At 44.7% G+C, this 25,892-nt stretch overlaps 1 protein-coding gene across 1 annotated transcript in view; it reads right to left on the bottom strand.

Annotated features, from left to right (window-relative positions):
• Nucleotides 1-25,892, bottom strand: part of LOC144683671 (serine/threonine-protein kinase 26) — a 109,516-nt gene that overhangs the window by 10,986 nt on the left and 72,638 nt on the right. The window contains exons 3-6 of the mRNA XM_078546929.1: nucleotides 19,827-19,883; nucleotides 9,760-9,868; nucleotides 9,515-9,672; nucleotides 633-818 (exon numbers count right to left, since the gene is read on the bottom strand). Of these exons, the coding sequence (XP_078403055.1) occupies nucleotides 633-818; nucleotides 9,515-9,672; nucleotides 9,760-9,868; nucleotides 19,827-19,883 (510 nt within the window). The remainder of the gene's footprint in view (nucleotides 1-632; nucleotides 819-9,514; nucleotides 9,673-9,759; nucleotides 9,869-19,826; nucleotides 19,884-25,892) is intronic.

Raw genomic sequence — 25,892 nt, 5'->3', positions numbered from 1 at the left:
TGTGCAAAAGCAGCCCTCGGAAAAGCTTTCTTTTTTTCCCTTTCATGGGACATGGGCATCGCTGGCAAGGCTAGCATTTGTTGCCCAACTGAGTGGCATATTGCTGTGGGTCTGGGCCAGACTTCCTTCCCAAAGGACATTAGTGAACCAGATGGGTTTTTACAACAATCGATGATGCACCAATTGACCATTACTGAGACTAGCTTTACATTCCAGATTTATTGATGTAATTTAAATTCCACCAGCTGCAGTGGTGGGATTTGAACCCATGTCCCCAAAGCATTAGCCTGGGCCTCTGGATTACTAGTCCAGTGACGTTTCCCCAATGCCATCATCTCCCTCTATACTGTCCGTGTATGAATTGAAATGTAAACGCAAGAATTAATTTGAAACACCTTTATCCATGGTAATGTTTGCTTGTATGCAAAAAATACAAGATCTGAGTTCTGAGGACACAGAGAAAATTCTGTTTTAAAGCTTCACTTTTATATGTTTTTAAGCCAAACAAAAGCCAAGATCCATGGCAGAAGGGATATGAGTCTGTCAGGGGGACAAGGAATGATAGGGGTTCCTCCGAACAGTATTTTAGGAATGCAAGAGTCCAGAATGAGTTCAGTCCCTTCAACACTTACAAAAGAAGGGTCTTTATTCAAACACGCGTCTACAAACTCCTTAAAGGACTTGCTGAACTCTCCGCTTAGAGTTGGCGGGTTGTTTTTGGGTATAAGAAACAGAACCCTCATTGGATGCATGTCTGAATTGGGTGGCTCGCCCTTGGCCAGCTCAATGGCTGTAATTCCCAATGACCAGATGTCTGCCTGCAAAAAGAGAAAGGAGATGTTGAGGCACTTATGACTCAATGTACAAATACAACTTAACACATAGACACTACAGTGCTGGAGTTCAGCTTAATAACAAATAGAACAATAGAAAAGTTATGTCATAGAAAGAGGCCATTCAGCCCATCGTGTCTGCGTCTGCCAAAAATTAAAAAATAAAAACCTAGCCACCTGTTCAAATGTCACCTTCCAGCACCTGGTCCATAGCCTTGCTCTACCGTCATCAATCCTCCTTATTACTTCCTCAAAAAATGTGATTAAATTACTAAGACATGATCTTTCCCGAACAAACCCATGCTGACTATCCCTGATTAATTTGTTCCTTTCATCCTGTCTCTCAGAATTGATTCCAATAATATGTCCACCACTGAAGTCAGACTGACCGGCCTATAATTATTTGGTCTAACCCTCACACCTTTTTAAATGCATGCAGAGAAACCTGCATCAGGCTCCCACACAGAGGGGGAGATGGAAGAGAAGAAAGGAAGTGAAAGAGCGAGAGAGAAAGAGAGTGTGTGTAACGGAAGAAATAGAGAGCACATGAATGAGAGAAATGGAAAAAATAGAACGACAGAGAGAAAAAATGGAGAGAAGGAGCTGATATCATGCAGAATCTCAGCAAGTTGCTATGGGCATTATACCCAATGAAGAACTTTTGAAGTGTAATCACTGTGAGCTGTAAGAAAAATGGCATCCAATTAGGTTTGCAGGGTTACAGGGAAAGGGCAGGGGAATGGGACTGGCTGAACTACCTTGTAGAGAGCCTGCGTGAACTTGATGGGCCAAACGGCCTCCTTCTGCACTGTAACACTTCTATGATTCTAAAGCACAGTGAGCTCCCAAAATCAGCAACGTGATAATGATCAGATACATATTCCTCAACCAGTGTCAGTAAAAAAAAAATCAATCCAGTCATCAATCCTTCTGGGATCTTGCTGCACACGAATTGGCTGCTGCATTTCCTATATTACAACAGTGACTGCACTTCAAGACTACTTTGTTGATCGGAAAGCGATTTGAGATGTCCTGAGGTTGTGAACACTGCTTTATTTAGCGTCCACAGTTGTCTGGGGAAATAACGGGTACCCGTCCTGAAATGGCTTCCTGCCTAATTATTCCACTAACAGGAGGTGGCGGGGGTGGAGGAGGTGGCGGGGGTGGGGGGGGGGGGGGGTGGTTAAAGTTATGTAAAGTTGTAAAGTGAACAGGGGAGAGGCTACTTCCTCTGGTGCAGGAATCAGTGACAAGAGGTCATTAATCCAAAATGGTCATTGAGAGAGAGGGAGATTAGGAGAAATTTCTTTGCACTGAGGACTCCCAGAGTGTGGAATGCTTTTCCACAGGGAGTGGTTGCTGAGAGCCCACTGTCTGAATAACTAATTTGCATTTAAGTAATGCCTTTAATGTGGTAAATCGTTCCAAGGTGCTTCACAGGAATGCCGAACAAAATCTGATGCTGAACTCCATAAGGAGATACTAGGACAGGTAAATGAGGTAGGTTTTAAGGAACATCTTAAAGGTGAGATAGAGGGCTGGAGAGATTTAGGGAAGGAATTACAGAGCTCAGAGCCTCAGTCGCAAAAGGCGTGGACATCAATCGGGGATTGGGAGATGTTAAAAGATTGTGGGGCTGGAGGAGGTTACAAAGATAGAGAGGGGGTGAGGGCACAGAAGGATTTGGACAGAAGTGTGAGCATGTTAAGACAGAGGGGTTGCGGGATTCAATGCAGGGATGGGTGAACAGCATTTAGTGCAGTGAATGGTTTCTAAGGGTAAAATGGATAAATATTTCAAGTGAAGGACAATTCAGGGTATGGGGAAAGTGGGATTTAGCTTTGAATTTTTTTTTATTCGTTCATGGGATTTGGGCTTGAGCTGCCTTCTTGAACCGCTGCAGTCCATGTGGTGTAGGTACATCCACAGTGCTGTGAGGGAGGGAGGAAGATCTAGTCTATAATTAACAGTAACTGGAAAGTACTGTGTAAGCAGGCTAAGTTCTTTCCTTCTTGCAGTTTAGGCAGGGTAAACTCACTCTCAGCTGTAGGAGCTGAATAGTTAATTAGCTAACTGGTTGAATCTGGTTACTGTAGCACCAGTTCAGTTTACTATAAATTCAGGGCTCTTTAGTGCAGCCTTGGCAAGCGGAGTGCAGCCGACTAACTGAGTGAATACTTGGAGTTTGGTTTAATATAGTACACAAATTGGTGGTAAAGTTAATAAAATATACAATAAATCAAATCAATAAATGATTAATATAATTAAGTAATTATTTAAAACACATTAAGGATGGCAGGACAGGTGATGTGTCAAGGCTGCAGCATGTGGGAGCTCCTGGATAACATTGTGATCTGGGGTAAACACGTCTGCAGTAAATGTTTGTGGCTCGAGGGACTTCGGCTCAGAGTCATTGAGCTGGAGGCTGAGCTGCAGACTCTGCAACACATCAGGGAGGGGGAAAGTTACCTGGATGCTTTATACCAGAAGGCAGTCACACCACTTAGGATAGAGTCTTCTGATTTGGTTAATAGCCAGGGATAGGAGAGTGTGGCTGCAAGTGAGGCAGGTAAGGGGACCTGGAGTGCAGCAGTGTGAGCCTCTGCAATTATCCAATAGTTTTGATGTTCTCTCTGCTTGTTTGGATGAGAGTGGGGGCTGCAGGGTGGATGTGCAACTGACCATGACACTGTGGTACAGGAAGCCATGCAAGTGGGGGGAGCAAAAAGGAATGTAGTGGTTGTAGGGAACTGTACAGTGAGGGGGATTGACATGGTTCTTTGTAGCAAAGAGCAAGTCCAGACGGCTGTGTTGCCTGACTAGTTCCAGGGTTTGGGACATCTGCTCAGGGCTGGAGAGGAACTTGCAGTGGGAAGGGGAGGATCCAGTGGTCATGGTCCATGTAGGTACTAACAACATAGGCAGGATGAGGAAGGAGGCTCTGCATAGTCAGTATGACAAGCTAGTCACCAAATTAAACAGCAGAACCTTAAAGGTAATAATTTCTGGATCATTACCTGAGCCGTGTGCAAATTGGCATAGGACAAATAAGATTAAAGAACTGAATGTGTGGCTCAAAGACTGGTGTGGGAGAAGTGGGTTCCGGTTCGTGGGGCACTGGAACCAGTATTGGGGAAAGTGGGATCTGTACCATTGGGATCTGACACCTGAACCGACTGGGGCTGGTGTCCTCGAGAGCCACATAACTAGGGAAGTAGGGAGGGTTTTAAACTGAATAGTGGGGGCAAGAGATCAAATTTATGAAGATGTGGTAACCCAAAGAATAGGGACAAGGCAAGAGAGACAGGTATTAATATGGTAAATGATAAACAGACTGTGACAGAAAGGGACTGAAAGTACAATTCTAAGGGTAAAACAGCAGATAAGGTTAGATGCAACGAAAATAATAAAAGGACAAAACTAAAGGCTCTGTATCTAAACACAGGTAGCATTCGAAACAAAACAGATGAACTGATAGTGCAAATAGAAATGAATAAGTATGAGTGACTTGGAGGGGAACTTCCAGGTGGTGGTGTTCCCATGAATCTGCTGCCTTTGCCCTTCTAGATGGTAGTTGTCATGGGTTTGGAATGTTCTGTCTAAAGAGTCTTGTTGAATTCCTGCAGTGCATCTTGTAGATGGTACACACTGCTGCTACTGCTCGTTGGTGGTGGAGGGAGTGAATGTTTGTGGATGGGGTGCCAATTAAGCAGGCTGCTTTGTCCCGGATGGTGTCAAGCTTCTTGAGTGTTTTTGGAGCTGCACTCATCCAGGCAAATGGGGAGTATTCCATCACACTCCTGGCTTGTGCCTTGTAGATGGGGGACAGGCTTTGGGGAGTCAGGAGGTGAGTTACTTGCTGCAGAATTCTGGGCCTCTGGCCTGCCCTTGTAGCCACAGTATTTATACGGCTAGTCTACTTCAGTTTCTGGTGAATGGTAACCCCCCAGGATGTTGTTAGTGGAGGATTCAGTGATGGTAATGCCATTGAATGTCATGCAGAGATGGTTAGATTCTCTCTTGATGGAGATGATCATTGCCTGGCACTTGTGTGGCATGAATTACTTGCTACTTGTCAGCCCAAGCCTGGATATTGTCCAGGTCTTGCTGCATTTGGACATGGACTGCTTCAGTATCTGAGGAATCGCGAATGGTGCTGAACATTGTGCAATCACCAGCAAACATCCCCACTTCTGACCTTATGTTGAAAGGAAGGTCATTGATGAAGCAGTTGAAGGTGGTTGGGCCTAGGACACTAGCGTAACGAACTCCTGCAGTGATGTCCTGGAACTGAGATGATTGATCTCCAACAACCACAATCATTTTCCTTTGTGCTAGGTATGACACCAACCAGCGGAGAGTTTTACCCCTGATTCCCATTGAGTCCCGTTTTGCTAGGGCTCCTTGATGCTACTCCTCAGTCAAATGCTGCCTTGATGTCAAGGGCAGTCACTCTCACCTCGCCTTGGGAGTTCAGCTCTTTTGTCCATGTTTGAACCAAGACTGTAATGAGGTCAGGAGCTGAACGGCCCTGGCAGAACCCAAACTGGGCATCAGTGAGCAGGTTATTGCTAAGCAAGTGTTGATTGATTGCACTGTTGATGACCCCTTCCATCACTTTGCTGATGATCAAGAGTAGGCAGATGGGGTAATAATTGGCTGGGTTGGATTTGTCCTGCTTTTTGTGTACAGGACATACCTGGGCAATTTTCCACATAGTCGGGTAGATGTCAGTGTTGTAGCTGTACTGGAACAGCTTGGCTAGGGGCGCGGCAAGTTCTGGAGCACAAGTCTTCAGTACTATTGCCAGAATACTGTCAGGGCCCATAGCCTTTGCAATATCCAGTGCCTTCAGCCATTTCTTGATATCACGTGGACTGAATCGAATTGGCTGAAGACTGGCATTTGTGATGCTGGGGACCTCCAGCGGAAGCTGAGATGGATCATCCACTCAGCACTTCTAACTGAAGATTGTTGCGAATGCTTCAGCCTTATCGTTTGCACTGCTGTGCTGGGCTCCTCCATCACTGAGGATGGGGATATTTGCAGAGCCTACTCCTCCAGTGAGTTGTTTAATTGTCCACCACCATTCATGGCTGGATGTGGCAGGACTTGCAGAGCTTAGATCTGATCCGTTGGTTGTGGGATCGCTTAGCTCTGTCTATCACTTGCTGCTCTTGCTGTTTGGCACACAAGTAGTCCTCAATCATCTCAATTTCTCTGCTCCTCTCACCCACTCTAACCTGTCTCGTTCTGAACTTGCCAAACTCAGTTCTCTCAGGTCCAACCCTGACTTTGTCATCAAACCTGCTAACAAGGGTGGTGCTGTTGTTGTCTGGCGCACTGACCTCTACCTCGCAGAGGCTGAGCATCAACTCGCAGACACTTCCTCCTACCTCCCCCTGGACCATGACTCCACCACTGAACATCAAGCCATTGTTTCCAGGACTGTCACTGACCTCATCTCCTCTGGAGATCTTCCCTCCACAGCTTCCAACCTCATACTGTCCCAACCTCAGACGGCCCGCTTCTACCTCCTCCCCAAAATCCACAAACAGAATTGTCCTGGCAGACCGATCATGTCAGCCTGTTCCTGCCCCACGGAAATCATTTCTTGTTATTTTGACTCCATTCTCTCTCCCCTTGTCCAGTCTCTTCCCACCTACATCCACGATTCCTTTGACGCCCTACATCATATTAACAATTTCCAGTTCCCTGGCCCCAACCACCTCCTCTTCACTATGGACGTCCAATCCCTCTACACCTCCATCCCCCACCAGGATGGTCTGAGGGCCCTTAGCTTCTTCCTCGAACAGAGGCCCGAACAATCCCCATCCACCACTACTCTCCTCCGTCTGGCTGAACTTGTTCTCTCACTGAACGATTTCTCCTTAAACTTGTCACACTTCCTCCAAATAAAAGGTGTGGCTATGGGTACCCGCTTGGGCCCCAGTTATGCCTGTCTCTTTATGGGGTATGTGAAACATTCCTTGTTCCAGTCCTACTCAGGCCCCCTACCACAACTCTTTCTCCGGTACATTGATGACTGTTTCGGTGTTGCTTCATCTGGACCTGGAAAAATTTATTAATTTTGCTTCCAATTTCCACCCCTCCATCATTTTCACATGGTCCATCACTGACACTTCCCTTCCCTTCCTTGAACTCTCTGGCTCAATTTCTGGTGATAGACTGTTCACCAATATTCATCACAAGCCTACCGACTCCCACAGCTATCTCGACTACAGCTCCTCACACCCCGCTTCTGTAAGGACTCCTTCCGATTCTCTCAGTTCCTTTGCCGCCGTCGCATCTGTTCTGATGATGCCACTTTCCAAAACAGTTCCTCTCACATGTCTTCCTTCTTCCTTAACCGAGGTTTTCCACCCACGGTGGTTGACAGGGCCCTCAACGTTGTCCGGCCTATTCCCGTGCATCCACCCTCACACCTTCCTCTCCCTCCCAGAACCATGATAGGGTTCCCCCTTGTCCTCACTTATCACCCCACCATCCTCCGCCATTTCTGCCAACTCCAGCATGATGCCACCACCAAACACATCTTCCCTTCACCCCCACCAGTGGCATTCCATAGGGATCATTCCCTCTAGGACAGCCTGGTCCACTCCTCCATCACCCCCTACACCTCAACTCCATCCCACGGCACCTTCCCATGCAACCGCAGAAGGTGCAACACCTGCCCCTTTACTTCCCCCTCCTCACCGTCCAAGGGCCCAAACGCTCCTTTCAAGTGAAGCAGCACTTCACTTGCACTTCCCTCAATTTATTCTACTGCATTCGCTGCTCCCAATGTGGTCTCCTCTACATTGGAGAGACAAAACACAGACTGGGTAACCGCTTCGCGGAACACCTTTGGTCTGTCCGCAAGCATGACCCAGACCTTCCTGTCACTTGCCATTTCAACACACCACCCTGTTCTCATGCCCACATGTCCGTCCTTGGCCTGCTGCAATGTTCCAGTGAAGCTCAACACAAACTGGAGGAACAACACCTCATCTTCCGACTAGGTACTTTACAGCTTGCCGGATTTAACATTGAGTTCAACAACTTCAGATCATGAACTCTATCCTCCAACCCCACCCACTTTCCGATCCCCCTTTTTCCAATAATTTATATTTCTTAATATATTTTTCTTTTCCCACCTATTTCCATTATTTTTAAATGTATTTCCATCCATTGTTTCATCTCCACTTTTTAGCCTATTTCAATCCCTTCCCTCCAACCCACCCCCACTAGGTCTATCTGTCACTTGCTCGTCCTGCTTTCTACCCTTAATGTCACCATTAGCACATTCTGAGCTAATATCACCACCGTCAACACCCCTTTGTCCTTTTGGCTATGACATCTTTGGCAATCTCTACTTTGCATCCACCTATCACTGGCCCTCTATCCAGCTCTACCTGTCCCATCCCCCTCAACCAGCTTATATTTCACCTCTTTTCTATTTTTCCTTAGTTCTGATGAAGAGTCATACGGACTCGAAACGTTAACTGTATTCCTCTCCGCAGATGCTGTCAGACCTGCTGAGTTTTTCCAGCTATTTTTATTTTTGTTTCAGTAGTCCTGTGTTATAGCTTCACCAGGTTGACATCTCATATTTAGGTAAGCCTGGTGCTGCTCTAGGCATGCCCTCCTGCACTCTTCATTGAACCAGAGTTGATCCCCTGTTGCCTCAATGTGAAGGTGGGACTTGGTCTCCACAAGGATTGTGCGGTGATCACTCCTACCGATACTGTCGTGGACAGATACATCTGCGACAGGTAAATTGGTGAGGATGAGGTCTAGTATATTTTTCTCTCACCACTTGCTGCAGACCCAGTCTAGCAGCCATGTCCTTTAGGACTCGGCCAGTGCTATTGAGCCATTCTTGGCAATAGACATTGAAGTCCCCCAGCTAGAGTACATTCTGCACCCTTGCTACCCTCAGTGCTTCCTCCAAGTGTTCAACATGGAGGGGTACTGATTCATCAGCTGAGGGAGGGCAGTACATGGTAATCAACAGGAAGTTTCCTTGCCCATGTTTGACCTGATGCCATGAGACTTCATGTGGTCCGGATTCAATGTTGAGGACTCCCAGGGCAACTCCTTCCCAGCTGTATACCACTGTGCCATCGCCTCTGCTGGGTCAGTCCTGCTGATGGGACAGGACATACCCAGGGATGGTGATGGTGCTGTCTGGGACATTATCTGTAAGGTATGATACTGTGAGTATGACTACGTCAGGCTGTTGCTTGACTATTCTGTGAGACAGCTCTCCCAATTTTGGCACTAGCCCCCATATGTTTGTAAGGAGGAGTTGCAGGGTTGATGGGGCTGAGTTTCCTGTTGTCATTTCTGGTGCCTTGGTCGATGCCGGGTGGTCTGTCTGGTCTCATTCCTTTTAGACTTTTTAACATTTTGATACAACTGAGTGGCTTGCAACGGCATTTCAGAGGACATTTAAGAGTCAGCCATATTGCTGTGGGTCTGGAGTCTCATGTAGGCCAGACCAGATAAGGACATCAGGTTTCCTTCCCTAAAGGACATTGACAGATGTGGTGTATGAGGGATGTTAGGAGAGGAATTGAATTGCCGGCAAAGAGCTAGCACAAACATAATAGGCCAAATGGCCTGCTTCCGTGCTGTAGGTTTTGGGGGTTGCAAGCCAGCTGTTGTGCTACTCTTACCTTGGAGTCATAAGCAGATTGTTGAATGACCTCTGGTGCCATCCAGAACGGCGTGCCAACGAAGGTGTCCCGTTTAATCTGCGTGTCAGTCAGCTGACCAGCCACACCGAAGTCCGCCAATTTAACGTCGCCTTGCTCAGATAACAAGACATTGGCAGCTGGAGGAGCAAGAGAAGGAAGACAAAAGGTTGAGAAATCTTTTGCACCACATTGCAGACCAGAGACCCGGTTGAGCCCAGCATTACCTTTAATATCCCTGTGGATCTTTTTCTCTGAATGCAGGTAGTCCAAGCCTTTCAGGATCTCCTTTAGCATGGTAGCAATTTGGAATTCGTCAAAGGGCCCAGCTTGAAGCTGAAAGAGAAACTTTCATTAAAAACCTGCAACTTGTCTGAATAATCCAATCCAGCTTCTAATTGGTCCAGAGACGCAGATCTAGCTGAGTGTCATGGTGAATCACCAGCTTGATTTTTGAGGAAGCACAAAGATTGGTCAAGGTGTTAGAAGCCTTGACAAGGCTCGACCTACAGAGGCAACAGCGGCAATACTGACTTAAGGAATACCAGCAGGTCTGATAGTGCGTTCCTTGCAAAAGCTCATTCAGTGTTTAAGAAATGAGAATACACAGTGAGAGAATGGAGTCAAGTTTACATAAATCTCACAAGAATACAGCTTAATTAGTTTATGACTACCTTTCATGGCTGGAAAAGGATCACGTAGGTCCATCTGACCATTTCTAGGAAATATCCTCTCCTAACATTTCTCACACATCTCATCTATCAAACATTCCTCCAAGTATTTATCTCACTTGTTTATACAATCAGCCCTGCTGGACTGTCCATCCCATAGCTACCATACTCTGTGTACACAACTTCCACTTAACATATCTGTTACCCTCCTGTTAAATATGAGGCTATTTCCTCGTGTTACAGAGTTCATGACTACATTAAACACATTGACATTAAGGTGGTTTATACCCATTAAGATCCTGAATCCATCCATAAAGTTCCCACTGGGTCTTCTCATCTCCAGGGTAAACATTCCCAGCTTCTGCAGCCTCTCCTCTCTACCTCAGCTCCCTAATTCCAGCTATTAACTCAGTTAGAAAGGAAGAGGGAACTTACATTTCTATAGCACTTTCATACATTCCAAAGCAATTTACAGCCAGTGAAGTACTTTTTGAAGTGAAGCTACTGTTGTAACACAGGAGACAGCTATGGCTCAGTTGGTAGAACTGTCGCTTGAGTCAGAAAGCAATGGGTTCCAGACCCACTCCACACAATACAGGTTGACATTGCAGTACAGTAATGAGGGAGTGCTGCATTGTTGTGGGTGCATTGCACTTCACTGCACTCATATTACAGTGATCAGCATTGTACTAACACTGTAGGTGAGACTATACCTCAGGTCTAGCACATTGTGTTGCCTAACAATGCACTTACAAGAAGGAATAACTGAACATATGTCATGTCTGTAATGTAATAATTGGCTGTCCTTGTGTGTTGAAACAAATGGCTGATTAAGTTAAATTTAATGTAACAAATGACCATTATTTGAAATGGACAAAGGAATTGGAATTTACTGCAATGATCTGTTTTTCAACCAGCCCAATGTATATCCATAATATCCCACATTTCCATCCCTAGAGAGCCATGTAATGATTATAGCATAGGAGGTGGCCATTCAGCCCTTCTGTGCCAGCTCTCTGCAAGAGCAACTCTCCTCGTCCCATCCTCCCTCCCTTTCTCCGTTGCTCTGAAATTTTGTTCTGTTCAGATAATTGTCCAATTCTTTTTTGAATCTGCCCCATCATATTCTCAGGTGGTGCACTGTATATTTTAACATTGCCATCCTTGCTTCTTTTGCCATTCATCTTAAATCTGTGCCCTCCAGTACTCCACCCTTCTGTCGATGGGAATAGTTTCTCCCTATCTACTCAGTCTAGGCCCTTCATGATTTTAAATACCTCTATCAAATCCCCTCTCAACATTCTCTTCTCCAAGGGGAATGGCCCTAGCTTTTCCAATCAATCCACATAAACTGAAGTCTCTCATCCCTAGAACCATTTTTGTAAATTTTTTCTGTGTCCTCTCCAATGGCTTCACATCTTTAGTGTGTTGCTCGGAATGAGACACAATACTTCAATTGAGGTCAAACTAGTGTTTTATAAAGGTTTATCATAAGTTCCTCGCTTTTGCACTCTATGCCCCTATTTATAAAGCCCAGGATCCCATATGCTTTATTAACCATTTTCTCAACCTGTTCTGCCACCTTCAACGATTTATGCACATAGGTCCCTGTGCTCCTGCACCCTTTTTAGAATTGTATCCTTTATTTTATATTGCATCTCCTCATTCTTCCTACCAAAATGCATGATTTCATACTTCTCTGCATTAAATTTTGTCCACCACTTATCCATCCATTCCACCAGCTTGTCTATGTCTTCTTGAAGTCTATTCACCATCCTGCTCACAGTTCACGATATTTGCAAGTTTTGTGTCATCTGCAAATTTTGAACCTGTGATCTAGATGTACATGACATCAATACAGGTCAAGAAAAGCAGTGAACCTAGCGCTGATCCCTGGAGAACCCCACTGTATACCTTCTTCCAATCTGAAATACAATCGTTTACCACTACTCGGTTCCCTGTCACTCAGCCAAGTTTGTAACCATGCTGCCAATGTTCCTTTTATCCCATGGGCTCTAATTTTGTTCACAAGTCTGTTGTGCAGCACTTGATCAAATGCCTTTTGTAATTCCATGTACATCACACCAACCACATTATCCTCATCAACTCTCTCTGTCACCTCATCAAAAAACTCAATTAAGCTAGTTAAATACAATTTGCCTTTAACAAATCCATGCTGGCTTTCCCTAATCAATCCACGTTTGTCCCAAGTGCCTCTTAATTTTGTTCCAGATTATCGTTTCGAAAAGCTTTCCCGCCATCGAGGTTAAACTGACTGGTCTGTAGTTGCTGGGTTTATCCTTACACCCTTTTTTGAACAAGGGTGTAATATTTAAAATTCTCCAATCTGGCAACACCTTTGTATCTAAAGAATGACTGGAAGGTTATGACAAGTTTCTCTGCAATTTTCACATTTATTTCTCTCAGTATCCTCAGATGCATCTCATCATGTCTTGGTGAATTATCAACCGCTAAGTACAGGCAGCCTTTTTAATACTTCCTCTTTATCAACTTTTAGCTCAATGTCTTAACTACCCCCTCTTTCACTATGACTTTGGCAGATGCAAAGTACTCATGTAATACCTCAGCTATGCCCCTTGCTTCCTTGTGTAAATCCACTTTCTGTTTCCTAATCAGCCCCGATCCTCTCTGTTCTAACCTTTTACTCCTTATATGCCTATAGAAGACTTTTGGATTTCCTTTCATATTAGCTGCCAGTCTCTTCTCATACTCTCTCTTTGCTTCTCATTATTTTTTCACTCCCTCCCTGAACTTTCTATAGTTAGCCTGTTCTCACTTATATTATCAATCTGACATCCGTTAAATGTGTCCTTTTTCTGCTTCATCTAACAATCTATCTCTTTCATCGGCCAGGGAGTTCTGGCTTCGTTTGTCTTCTCTTTCTTCCTCATGAGAATTTACCTTCACTGTACTTGGACTATCTCTTCTTTAAAGGCAGTCCATTGTTGCTTGCCAATCTTTGATTCCAATTTACCTGAGCCAGATCTGTTCTCACCCCACTGTAACTGGCCCTCTCCTAATTAATTATTTTTATCCTGGATTGCTCCTCGACATTTTCCGTTGCTAATCTAAATGTCATGAGAGCATGATCACTGTTCCCCTGCTGTCACTTCACTCACCTCAGTGCCCAGAGCCAAATCCAAAAATGCCTCCTTCCTTGTTGGGCTGGAAACAAACTGATTGAGAAAATTTTCTTGAACAGACTTCAGAAACTCTTCTCCCTCTCTGCCCTTTACATTATTATATTCCCAGTCTATATTAGGATAATTGAAGTCCCCCATTATCACTGATTTATGATTCTTGCACCTGGCTGTAATATTTTTACAAACCTGTTCCCCTACATCCTTCCCATTAGTTGATGGCCTATTGAATACACCCAGTAGTGCAATAGTGCCTCTATTGCTTCTTATCTCTAACCAAGTAGGTACTGTCCATGACCCCTCTGGGACATCCTCTCTCTCTCTCCAGCACTTAAACAATTAATTCTGCCACCCCTTCCCCTATATCTTCCTCAGAGCTCTCCTGAACTCCTTACATCCAGGAATATTTAGTACCCAGTACCACCCTTTTTGAGCCAGGCCTCCATAATTACCACATCATATTCCCCCATGTCTATCTACGGCTGTGGATCATCAACTTTATTTACCACTCTCTGTGGATTCACATACCTACGCTATACACCTAATTTAGACCTTATTTCATTTCCTACTCTGAACCGACCTGATACCCTACGATTCCTTACTCCAATGCTATTATCTCTTCCAAAGCTTTGTGTACCTTGTTTTATCTCTCTATTGCCACTTCCTAGTTGTCATGCCCCTGCCAGGTTAGTTTACACACTCCTCAATGGTACTATCGAATTGCCCTGCAAGGGCATTGGTCCCAGCCCTGTTCAGGTGCAACCTGTCTGGCCTGTACAGATCCCACCTTCCCCAAAACCAATCCCCCAGAATCTATAGCCCTCCCTCCTGCACTGTCTCTCCAGCTACGTAGCTGCTCTATCCTGCTATTTCTATATTCACTCGTGTGTGGCACTGGGAGTAACCTAGAGATTACTACCTTTGAGGTCCTGCTTGCTAGTCTCATTCCTCTCCCTAAAACATTCCTAAAGGCCCTCATCCCCCTTCCTACCTATGTAATTGGTATGGATATGGACCACGATCTCTGGTTGTTCAACCTGGTCACCCCCTCCCCACCCCACCACCCCTCCAGAGTGCTCTGTAGCCATTCAGTGACATCCTTCATCCTGGCACCAGAGAGGCAACAAAGCATTTTGGATTCATGTCTGCAGAATGGAAATGCCTTTCTGTTTTCCCTAACTATCGAATCTCCTATCATTATTGCTTTTCCTCTCTCCCTCCTGCCCCCCACACCCCCCAACCCCCATACAGCCAGGCAGCCTTGGACTTGGCTCTGGCTGCATCCCTAAAGGAACCATCACTCCCATCAGTATTCAGAACAGAGTACTGGTTGGAGGTGAGATGCACTCGGGGAACTCCTGCCTGCCTGGTGGTCACTCATTTCCCCTCTGCCTGCACATTGGTAAGTTGCGGGGTGCCCACATTCAGAACATAACATATGAATTAGCAGCGGGAGTAGACCATATGGCCTGTTGAACCTGCTCCACCATTCAATAAGATCATGGCTGATCTTGGGCCTCAACTCCACTTCTCCAGCCTTCTCCCCATGTCCCTTAATTCCCTGAGAGATCCAAAATCTGTCCGTCCCAGCCTTAAATGTATTCAACGATGGAGCATCAACTCCCCTCTGAGGTAGAGAATTCCAAAGATTCGCAATCCTTAGAATAATTGCTAAGTAATTGCTCCTCATCTCAGTCCTAAATGATTGGCTCCTTATCCTGAGACTGTGACCCCGTGTTTTAGATTCCCCGCCCAGTGGAAACAATCTCTCACTATCAAACCCCTTCAGAATTTTGTTTATTTCAATGAGATCGCCTCTCATTCTTCTGAACTCCAGAGAGTAGAAGCCCAATTTATTCAACCTCTCATCATAGGACAACCTCCTCATCCCAGTGACCAATTTAGTGAACCTTTGCCGTACGACCTCCAATGCAGGTATACCCTTCCTTAAATGTGGGGACCAAAACTAGATGTGCTATCCATGAAAGTCCCAGCATTGCGGACGCACTGCAGTGACTCCAGCTGCTGCTCTAGCTCCAAAACCCTAAAATACATGTGTAAATATGATTAGGAGCACTTCAAAATATCAAATAGATAGCACAAATTTGATATAAACACCTCAACAATACATCTGTGGTAAGTGTTTGCACATACAATTCCATCTCAAACGGCAATGTATGTGGCATCATAATTCACCTGTTTCTACATTTAAATATCAAGTAAACATGAAATTAAAACCAATATCACAGCTAATTAGAAATGTATCAACAGGAATTCACTAAGCAGTTCATCAACATGTGCCAGTTTCTACCAATATTGTAGTGAGATGATTTGGTTCAGTAATCTTACTACTTAGAGTGACTGCTAGAGGGCGTGCAAAGTTTATCATTCAGAATTTCACAATTGCATTGACAAATCAGGCAAAGTACTGGCTACCCTACACTATGGAAAGAGTTAATTTAGCAGCTGAAATATAGTCATTGACGCAGCCTCTTACCATTGAAACTCAGCCCCACAGGCAGCTGAAAGACCCCAACACAGCTAGATATCAGCAACCCTGCAGAGAAAGATAGTTACCACCACTAATTCTCCCTGGGGAAAGCTGGCAATCAGGAACCCAACCCCTCAAACAGTCAGCAAACTTGAAGCAGCATTTACAATCAATAGCACAACCACTACCGCCCTATTTATTACACAACATCTTTCTGCACAACCATTTGCACAACGTATTAAAAACTGGCAAGCTATTTCCTCAGTCTCTCTGTGACCACAAAACAGTCCAGAAACACAAAAAGCCCCAATCAGAAGCAGTGGCACCATCAATGCAAAGCAATTTCTACTTGGTGTTTTCCAGCTGTGTTGGGGCCTTTCAGCTGCCTGTAGGGCTGAGTTTGAACGCAAGATGCAGCATCAATGACTATGTTTCAGCTGCTAAATTAGCTCTTTCCACACTGTAGGGAACTCAGTTCTTTGGCAGAATACAGAGTTGGCAGCCTAACTCCGGAGTCAGACTGGCGATTGAAAGAGTTGTGATGTCCACTCGAGCCAGGACTTCCAACATCCACCATCCAGGTAATATCCTAAGCCTGGCTTGGCACAGTTTGTGTGGGCACAGAGCACCAGGATTAATTTAGCTCCCGTTGCCACCTCCAACCTCTGGTCTTTTCAAAGGGGAAGCACTGTTTGTTCTGTAACTTTAAGTGCATTGCCGATCTTGTTTGTAAGAGCTCTACACGTCCACGTGATGATGATGATGCAGTGCTGCAGCATTGCAGTGACATCCATAGTAAGTGATTGTTTCAGATTCAAAAGGATTCAGTGATAAACTGCAGCAGAGACTATGGGTGGGGTGACATGTACTGAGGAGGGAATAGCCCAAGGTGATAGTCAGCTCACTGGCAGAAGAGATAGGCTAGCAGAAACCTGGATGCCCGGCTCCTGTGCAGAGACACAGGAACAAGAAATTATAAGGGGAGAAACTGAGGGGTGACGGAGGCTAAAAAAAAAAACTAAAAAAATCATGTTTGAATACATTACTTCCACCTTTACTATACCACCACTTTGACTTTCTTGAAATGACAGACAATTGAATCTTCTTGTACCTGCCTTTATCCATGTCCATGAGAGAACACACTGTCACAAATGGTTAGAAAGAGGAAGAAAAACTAACATTTTCAGTTTAAAAAGTTGAAAAGGAGACAGAGTTTAAGTAGCTAAAAGATGACCAGGAAGTGTCAGATAGCTTTTCTTTTGAGCTTGTGCACTGGGTTATAAATACCCACTGAACTAGGAGGCGAGTGTGAGACCTAAACAGGGTTTGCGGTGAAGCCAGGATGAGGTGGATTTCAATGAAGCTGAAAAGCAGGACGGATCCTGGTAAAGCCACAGTGAATGCTGCTCAAGCCATCAATCTAAATCAAGAACTGCTTTGAGTTTAGTACCACCCCACTGCCCAACAGCAAAGGAAACCGCAAGCTGGTGTATGACACACAAAGTCTTTTGCATAACAGGAAGCAAGGAGGGGTCAAAGGTAAAGGAATATTGAGATAATCAAGAAGCACGGTTTTATGTCTCAGGAATTTGGAATTCTCCACCTGATATAATGACCACCGCCGTCACTTAAAGAGGGAGTTCTTCCCATTCTGTCCCTTATCACACTTCACCATTAACTCCCCCCTTTCATACTCTCCTTTCAATACGCAAACAGCCACAAAGATTTCAAATGAATCATTAACCCAGGTGTTTTATCCCTTATGTCTGTTAGATGCGATTCAATAGGGTCCAGGTAAACTGGCTAAACACAAATAGCAGTGTAAATACAGTCACCAGCCAGAGTATTTAAACAAGCAGCATATTATACTCATGTCAATTCACCTTCCTCACAAGGTCAGGCTCTATCATATCACCAAGCCAATCCTAGCTGATGTTTTCACCTCCCACTATTTAAACAAAAACTAGGGGCCATGTTGTGCTACTCGCGATGAATTGGAGATTTACAGTTTTACAGTGACAATGTTGGAACACACATCATCTATTATCCTGCTGGGTTCATGGGTTCAGCCGCGGATCGACTGGCAGCTGCTTATAAATTCCTGGCTCTTCCTGGAAGTTAGAAAACCCAGCCTGACCGACTCATGTTTAGAAAGTAAAATACTTTTGACCCTCTGAAGCACGATATCTGGAATGTGACTGACACAGATTTTCTGTCTGCGCGTATCCAACAGAAACTCAGCCAGAATAATAGAAAGATGAAAGGGAGACAAACACTTCCAAATTTTAATCATTGATTTAGAAAGGGATATTAATTGCAACAACAACTTAGTTTTATATAGCAGAATGTCTAATGGCCCCACTGTCAGCCATTAAGCTGCACTGTGCTCGCCAAAGAGTTGGAGACAGGGCGGGGTTTATGGAGGTCCCACAGCAAAAAGATCATTCACTCAACATACTCAGCCTTCTCTCCAACCATGGAACCCATCTTCCCTGATTCATACCTCACCGATGCTCCCAGCTTCGATGCTGTTGTCCCTCTCCAGACACTTAAGCCCATAATCCAGTCTGAAGCTCCAGTACAGTACTGAGGGGGTGCTGCACTGTAAGCAGTGCCATCTTTCAGATGAAATGTTGAACTGACGCCCTACTTGTCTTCTCAAGTGAACATCAAAGATCCCACAGCAATATTTTGAAAAAGAACAGGGACATTCTCCCCATTGTCCTAGCCAAAATTTATCCCTCAGCCAACATTACTACAAACAGATTATCGGGTGATTATTGCATTGCTTTTTGGGGGATCTAGCTGTACATAAATTGGCTGCTGGGTTTAATTATAATAGCGACTACACTTCGGAAGTGCTTCAATAGATGTAAAGGCTTTGGGAAGTTCTGAGAGTATGGAAGGCACTACTGGATAGAGATGCCTGTCTCTCCTTCAAGTTAATAATCTTGCAGAGCTAATGTTATGTGAAAATATTGTGCACCAAAGATGAGAGGCAGTCAGGCCATGGTCGCCAAAAGACAACCATCAACATGAGACAGATTACCAAGCACGAAATAAAGTGGAAGGAGATCAGAGCTGATAGCAGGGAGCGAGGAGGCTGTGTTTCAGTATCAGAAATCGATGCGAGTAATTTGTTCTGTGTTTCGTGTTATAATCAAACCCTTCAACCATCATACTTTCTTAAATACAATCTGGTAATGCGTCCTAATTTAATGGGATGACACTGGGTCTGCCAACTCGCCTAGATTGTCCTGGAATCTTAACAAATACATTATTAAAAATTTCTCTCTCAGACATGTCTGTGTGCAATCCAGAAGGAAAGTCATTCGGGACATTTTCATCTGTTTTACTCCAGCTGGACTCTCAACAACTCCAGGGTGCAATGGGGCCCTGGCAACCACACACCGTAAAACCATGCAATGGATGGAGCTGTTTCTGCAGTGCAGTGGATCATGGGAAGTGCAGCCACCATTATTAGGTGGCTGACATTTTGAACAACAATGATGGCAGCACAGGGGCAGGGCTGTCATGGGTGATCATGTGATGAAATTTCCAGGAAAACAGTCCAAACCCCAGTGTTTGCAATCCAGCGCAGGACCACATTTACCCGTATCATACTTTGCAATAAAGAACAAAGCAGATAGAAACCAAAGTTCTGAATCAATTCTACACTCATCAAGAGGATCAACATTCCCTTATTTTCAGAACATTCCTAGATCTTCTTTTTCCCAGATTCGATCTGGGGGTCATGTGGAAAGCAGCAACGAGCAAATTAGCCTTTAGCCAGGAAAAGGTAGGGTCTTCCTGGCAAAATCCAGAGGTAATGAAATGGTCTCTGAGTTCATATCCTAGCCCACCTCCTCTGGCAGTTCGCAAAACCAAAGACTGCAGCTTCAACAGATTCCACGGAGACTTCAGATATAGACTCCCTGTGACAACAGTCAGTGGATAAATTATATACTTACCAGATCCAAGGCTGAACCGCCTCCCAAATATTCCATGATGATCCATAACTTCGTCCCCTATGAACAGAAAGGTACAGAATTCATTAGTTGACATAATCAGAGGTGGGACATACATTACATTGCAGACCTTCACATTCTGTTCCGAGTGTTACCAGTGTACAGAGCTGGTGAAAAATATATCATTTCTACCAAATTTGCAATTTCTGAGTCCGTTACCTCACCGTAGATCACGGTGTATAATTCGACCTATGAAGCTTCAAACAAAAAACCTTCCAAATACGGGAGTCGACTCAAACACCGAGCATAAAATGTGAACTACCAGTGTTGGTGCAGGAGGACCCATTTCTGTTTGTCAGTTGCCAAACACGGTTTGCACTGTGTGGGCGTGCCTGAAACCCATACATCATCTTGGCAGCGTGGCCTGCATAGCCTGCTTGATTCTATGCATCAACTTATAAGGCGAGTGTAACCCTAAACATTCATTTACTGGTTGAAAAACGGGGATTCAACTTACAGGCCAAGTATAAGCCTCAACCTGCATTTTGGCACCGCAAAAAAACAGGGTCGTCTTATATGCCATCATTTATGGTATTTCTGTTTGCCATTTATTTTTATTTGCTCTTGGGATGTGGAAAACATTTCTAAGGCCATGTTTTACTGCGCATCCACAATTGGCCTGAGAAGGCAGTGTGGACCCCCTCCATCTTGACAGGTCAGCCATGGCTCAGGGTAATGTATACAAGTTAGCTGATGATACAAAGTTAGGTGGGAAAGTAAGCTGTCAGGGGGCTGTAAAAGGATATAACAGGGTTATATGAGTGAACAAGAGTGTGGAGAACTGTGAAGTTATCCACTTTGGCAGGAAAAATAGAAAAGCAGATGATTTTTTTGAAGGGTGAGAGTCTGAGCAATGTTAGTATTCAGAGGACCTGGGTGGCCCTTGTAGGCAAAATTAACATGCAGGGACAGTAAACAGTTAGGAAGGCAAATGGCATCTTAGCGTCTATTACAAAGGTGATTGGGGAATAACAGTAAAGAAACCTTACTGCAATTATATAGGACCTTGGGGAGACCACTCATGGAATACTGTGCAATTCTGGTCTCCTGACCAAAGGATTGTCTTGCCTTCAAGGGAGTGCTATGAAGATTCACCAGATTGATTGCTGGGATGTGGGGAGATTATGTAGGATGGATCTAAATGCCCTCGAGGGAGAGAAAAGGAGAAACATTGACCTGAAATGTTAACTCTGTTTCTCTCCCTACAGGTGCTGCTGAACATTTCCAGCATTTGCTGTTTTTATCTCAGGTTTCCAGCCTCGGCATTATTTTGCTTTTCTATATTCACTCGAATTGAGAAGATGTCGTTGTTTTGGGACTGTCTTTTTAAACTTAGGGTAAAATGAAGGGGGTCAACAACAGAGTGGGTACAGAAAAGACAAAGATTGTAAAATATTGTCTGAAAGGGATGCAGTAGCAAAAGAGTGGGCAGAATACATAAGTGAACGATATGATGATCCAAATCGAAAGAATCCTCAAGATACAGAGGCAAACGATGGAGCAAACGTTATGATATCAGAGGTAAAGAATGCTTTGAAACTGAACAGAAAAAGCCCCAGGCATAGTTGAAGTAACAACAGAACAACTAAAAGCCCTTGGAGAAACAGAATTAGAAGTGATTACAGAAATATGTGATCAAACATACACCAAAGGATACATACCAAGTGAGCTGAGACATTCATTATTCATTAAGTTACCTAGGAAACCTAAAGCAATAGATTGCAATCAATTTCAAAATGTAAGTTTAAAGAGGCAACTCTTTTTTAAATTCATTTACGGGATGTGAGTGTCACTGGCTGGGCCAGCATTTATTGCCCATTCTTAATTGCCCTTGAGAAGGTGGTGTTGAGCTGCCTTCTTGAACCGCTGAAGTCCATGTGGTGTAGGTACACTCACAGTGCTGTTAGGGAGGGAGTTCCAGGATTTTGACCCAGCGACAGTGAAGGAACGACGATATATTTCCAAGCCAGGATGGTGAGTGACTTGGAGGGGAGCTTCCAGCTGGTGATGTTCCCATGTATCTGCTGCTCTTTTCTTTCTAGATGATAGCGGTCATGGGTTTGAAAGATGCTGCCTAAGGAGGCTTGGTGAGCTCCTGCAGTGCATCTTGTAGATGGTACACACTGCTGCCACTGTTCATCAGTGGTGGACGGAGTGAATGTTTGTGGATGGGGTACTAATTAAGCGGGCTGCTTTGTCCTGGATCGTGTCAAGTTTCTTGAGTGTTGTTGGAGCTGCACTCATCCAGGAAAGTGGAGAATATTCCATCACACTTCTGACTTGTGCCTTGTAGATGGTGGACAGGCTTGGAGGGTCAGGAGGTGAGTTATGCACCGTAGGATTCCTAAACTCTGACCTGCTCATGCAGCCACAGTACTTATATGGCTAGTCCAGTTCAGTTTGTGGTCAATGGTAACCCCCCAGGATGTTGATAGTGGGGATTCAGTGCCATTGAATGTCAAGGGGCAATGGTTAGATTCTCTCTTATTGGAGAGAGTCATTGTCTGGCACTGTGTGACACAAATGTTACTTGCCACTTGTCAGCCCAAGCCTGGATATTGTCCAGGTCTTGTTGCATTTGGACATGGATTGCTTCAGTATCTGAGGAGTCGCGAATGGTGCTGAACATTGTGCAATCATCAGTGAACATCCCACATCTGACCTTATGATGGAAGGAAGGTCATTGATAAAGTAGCTGAAGATGGTTGGGCCGAGGATACTACCCTAAGGAACTCCTGCTGTGATGTCCTGGAACTGAGATGATTGACCTCCAACAACCACAACCATCTTCCTTTGTGCTAGGTATGACTCCAACCAGTGGAGAGTTTTCCCCTGAATCACATTGACTCCAGTTTTGCTAGGGCTCCTTGATGCCATACTCGGTCAAATGCTGCCTTGCTGTCAAGGGCAGTCACTCTCACCTCACCTCGGGAGTTCAGCTCTTTTGTCTTTTAATAGCACTGTTAATGGTCCCTTCCATCACTTTACTGATAATGGAGATAGAAACAGATAGGGTGGTAATTAGCTGGGTTGGATTTGTCCTGCTTTTTGTGTACAGGATATACCTGAGTAATTTTCCACATAGCCGGGTAGATGCCAGTGTTGTAGCTGTACTGGAACAACTTGGCTTGGGGCGCAGCAAGTTCTGGAGCACATGTCTGCAGTACTATTGCCGGAATATCGTCTGGGCCCATAGTCTTTTCAGTATCCAGTGCCTCCAGCCATTTCTTGATATCACTTGGAATGAATCGAATTGGCTGAAGACGGGCATTTGTGATGCTGGGGATCTCTGGAGGAGGCCAAGATGGATCATCCACTCGGCACTTCTGGCTGAAGGTTGCTGTGAATGCTTCAGCCTTACCTTTTGCACTGATGTGCTGAACTCCTCCATCATTGAGGATGGTGATACTTGTGGAGCGTCCTCCTCCAGTGAGTTGTTTAATTGTCCACCACCGTTGACGACTGGATGTGACAGGGCTGCAGAGCTTAGATCTGATCCGTTGGTTGTGGAATCGCTTAGCTCTATCTATGATTTGCTACTTATGCTGTTTGGCACGCAAGTAGTCCTGTGTTGTAGCTTCACCAGGTTGATACACCTCGTACAAACAATAGGAAGAGTACAAAGGGACAGAAGGGGCGAGGGTTCCTGGAATGCGTTCAAGATAATTTTCTACAGCAGTATATTTCCAGGCCAACGAGAGGACATTCACGTTTGGACCTGGTTCTGGGGAATGAGTTGGCCCAAGTGGATCAAATATCAGTGGGGGAGCCTTTAGGGGACAGTGACCATTGTATCATAAGGTTTAGGTTAATTATGGAAAAAGACAGAGAACAATCCAGGGCAGGGATAATTAATTGGGGGAAAGCCAATTTCGATGGGATGAGAATGCATCTGAATCGAGTGAGTTGGAATCAAATGTTGGCAGAAAAGACGGTGGCTGCACAATGGGCCACTATCAAAGAAAAAGTATGGCAGGCAACGTCAAAGTATGTTCCCTTGAAGGGGAAAGGTAGGACCAATAAATCCAGAGCACCCTGGATGATGTGAGAGAGAGGTGAAGATGAAAAGGAAGAAGTGCGCATACAACTGATGTCAGGTAGAAAATACAATGGAGAATCAGGCTGAATATTGAAGGACCAGAGGGGAAGTGAATAAACATGTAAATAATAAAAGGGTGGGAAAAGAAAGGTTAGGGCTGATTGGGGACAAAAATGAGGACAAGCTTGTGGAGGCTGGAAAAATAGCAGAGCTATTTAATAAGCACCTTGCACCTGTCTTTAAAAAGGAAAATGATGCTCCCCAGGCTGAGGTGAGAGAGGAGGTAACTGGTTCACTAGAAGAATTTACAATTGAGAAGGAGGATGTTTTAGAAAGGCTATCTTCACTTAAAATAGATGAGGTACCAGGACTGGAGATGCATCCAAGGGTACTGAGGGCAGTGAAAGTGGAAATTGCAGAGGCACTAGTGATAATCTTCTAGTAATCCTTAGGCACAGGGGAGGCGCCAGAGAACTGGAGAATTGCAAATATTCAAAAAGGGGTGCAAGGAAGAAGTCGGCAACTACAGGCCTCTCAGTTTGACCTCAGTGTTAGGGAAACTTCTGGAAACTATAATATGGGATAAAATCAATAGTCGCTTAGACAAGTGCAGGATAATTGAGGAAAGCCAGCATGGATTCATTAAGGGAAAACCATGTTTAACTAACTTGCTGGAGTTCTTTGAGGAGGTAACAGGGAAGTTTGATAAGGGAAATGCCATTAATGTGGTGTATACGGATTTTCAGAAGGCATCTGATACAGTTCCACAGAACAGACTTGTGAGCAAAACTCCAGGACAGGGAATAAAAGGGAAAGTAGGCACTTGGATAAGAAATTAGCTGAGTGACAGCAAACAGAGAGCAGTGATAAATGGTTGTTTTCCAGATTGGAGGACGGTTTGTAGTGGAGTTCCCCAAGGGTCAGTGTTGGGACCCTTGCTCTTCCTGATATATGTTAATGACTAGGCTGTGGTGTTCGGGGCATGATTTCAAAATTTGCAGATGATACAAAGATTGGAAATGTTGTCAACTGTGATGGGGATAACCTTGAACTTCAAAGGGACCCAGGCATGTTGGTGGATTGGACAGACAAGTGTCAGATTAAGTTCAATGCAGAGAAGTGTGAGGTGATCCATTCTGGCAGGAAGAATATGGCAAGACAGTACAAAATAAATGGAGAGCCTCTAAAGGAGCTTTAGGAACAAAGGGACCTTGGTGTATATGTACAAAGGTCATTGAAGGTGGCAGGGCATGTTGGGGGAACAGTTAATAAAGCATATAGTATCTTAGGCTTTATTAATACGGGCATTGAATATAAGAGTAAGGAGGTCATGTTGAACTTGTATCAGACACTAGTTAGGCTTCATCTGGAGCACTGCGTCCAGTTCTGGGTGCCATACTTGAGGAAGGATGTGAAGACATTGGAGAGAGTACAGAGGGAATTCATAAGAATGATTCCAGGGATAAAGAACTGTAGCTATGAGGATAGATTGGAGAGGTTGGGTCTGTATTCCTTGGACAAAAGAAGGCTGAGAGTAGACTTGAAAGGGGTATTCAAGATCCTGAGGGGTATGGACAGAGTAAATAGTGAGAAACTGTTCCCACTCAAGAGAGCATCAAGAACTACAGGGCACAGATTCAAAATGATTGGCAAAAGGATGTGATGCGAGGAAAGATATTTTCACCCAGAGGAGTAGGTTCAATTGAGGTATTCAAAAAGGAATTGGATTGCTACCTGAAAAGAGAGAATGTGCAAGTTTATGGGATAAGGCAGGGGAGTGGGACTAGGTGGAATGCTCTTTCAGGGAGCCAGTGCAGACCTGATGGGCCAAATGGCCTCCTTCTGCACTGTGAGAATTCTGTGATTCTGTGACACCTCAGTTTTAGGTGTGTCTGGTGCTGCTCCAGGCATGCCCTCCTGCACTCTTCATTGAACCAGGGTTGATCCCTGGCTTGGTGGTAATGGTAGAG

The sequence above is a fragment of the Cetorhinus maximus genome, chromosome 8 (assembly GCF_964194155.1).
Source record: "Cetorhinus maximus chromosome 8, sCetMax3.hap1.1, whole genome shotgun sequence".
In the NCBI taxonomy this organism is placed as follows: domain Eukaryota; kingdom Metazoa; phylum Chordata; class Chondrichthyes; order Lamniformes; family Cetorhinidae; genus Cetorhinus; species Cetorhinus maximus.
Note: the sequence above shows the minus strand (reverse complement) of the source record. Positions and strands in the feature narration are given on the sequence as shown.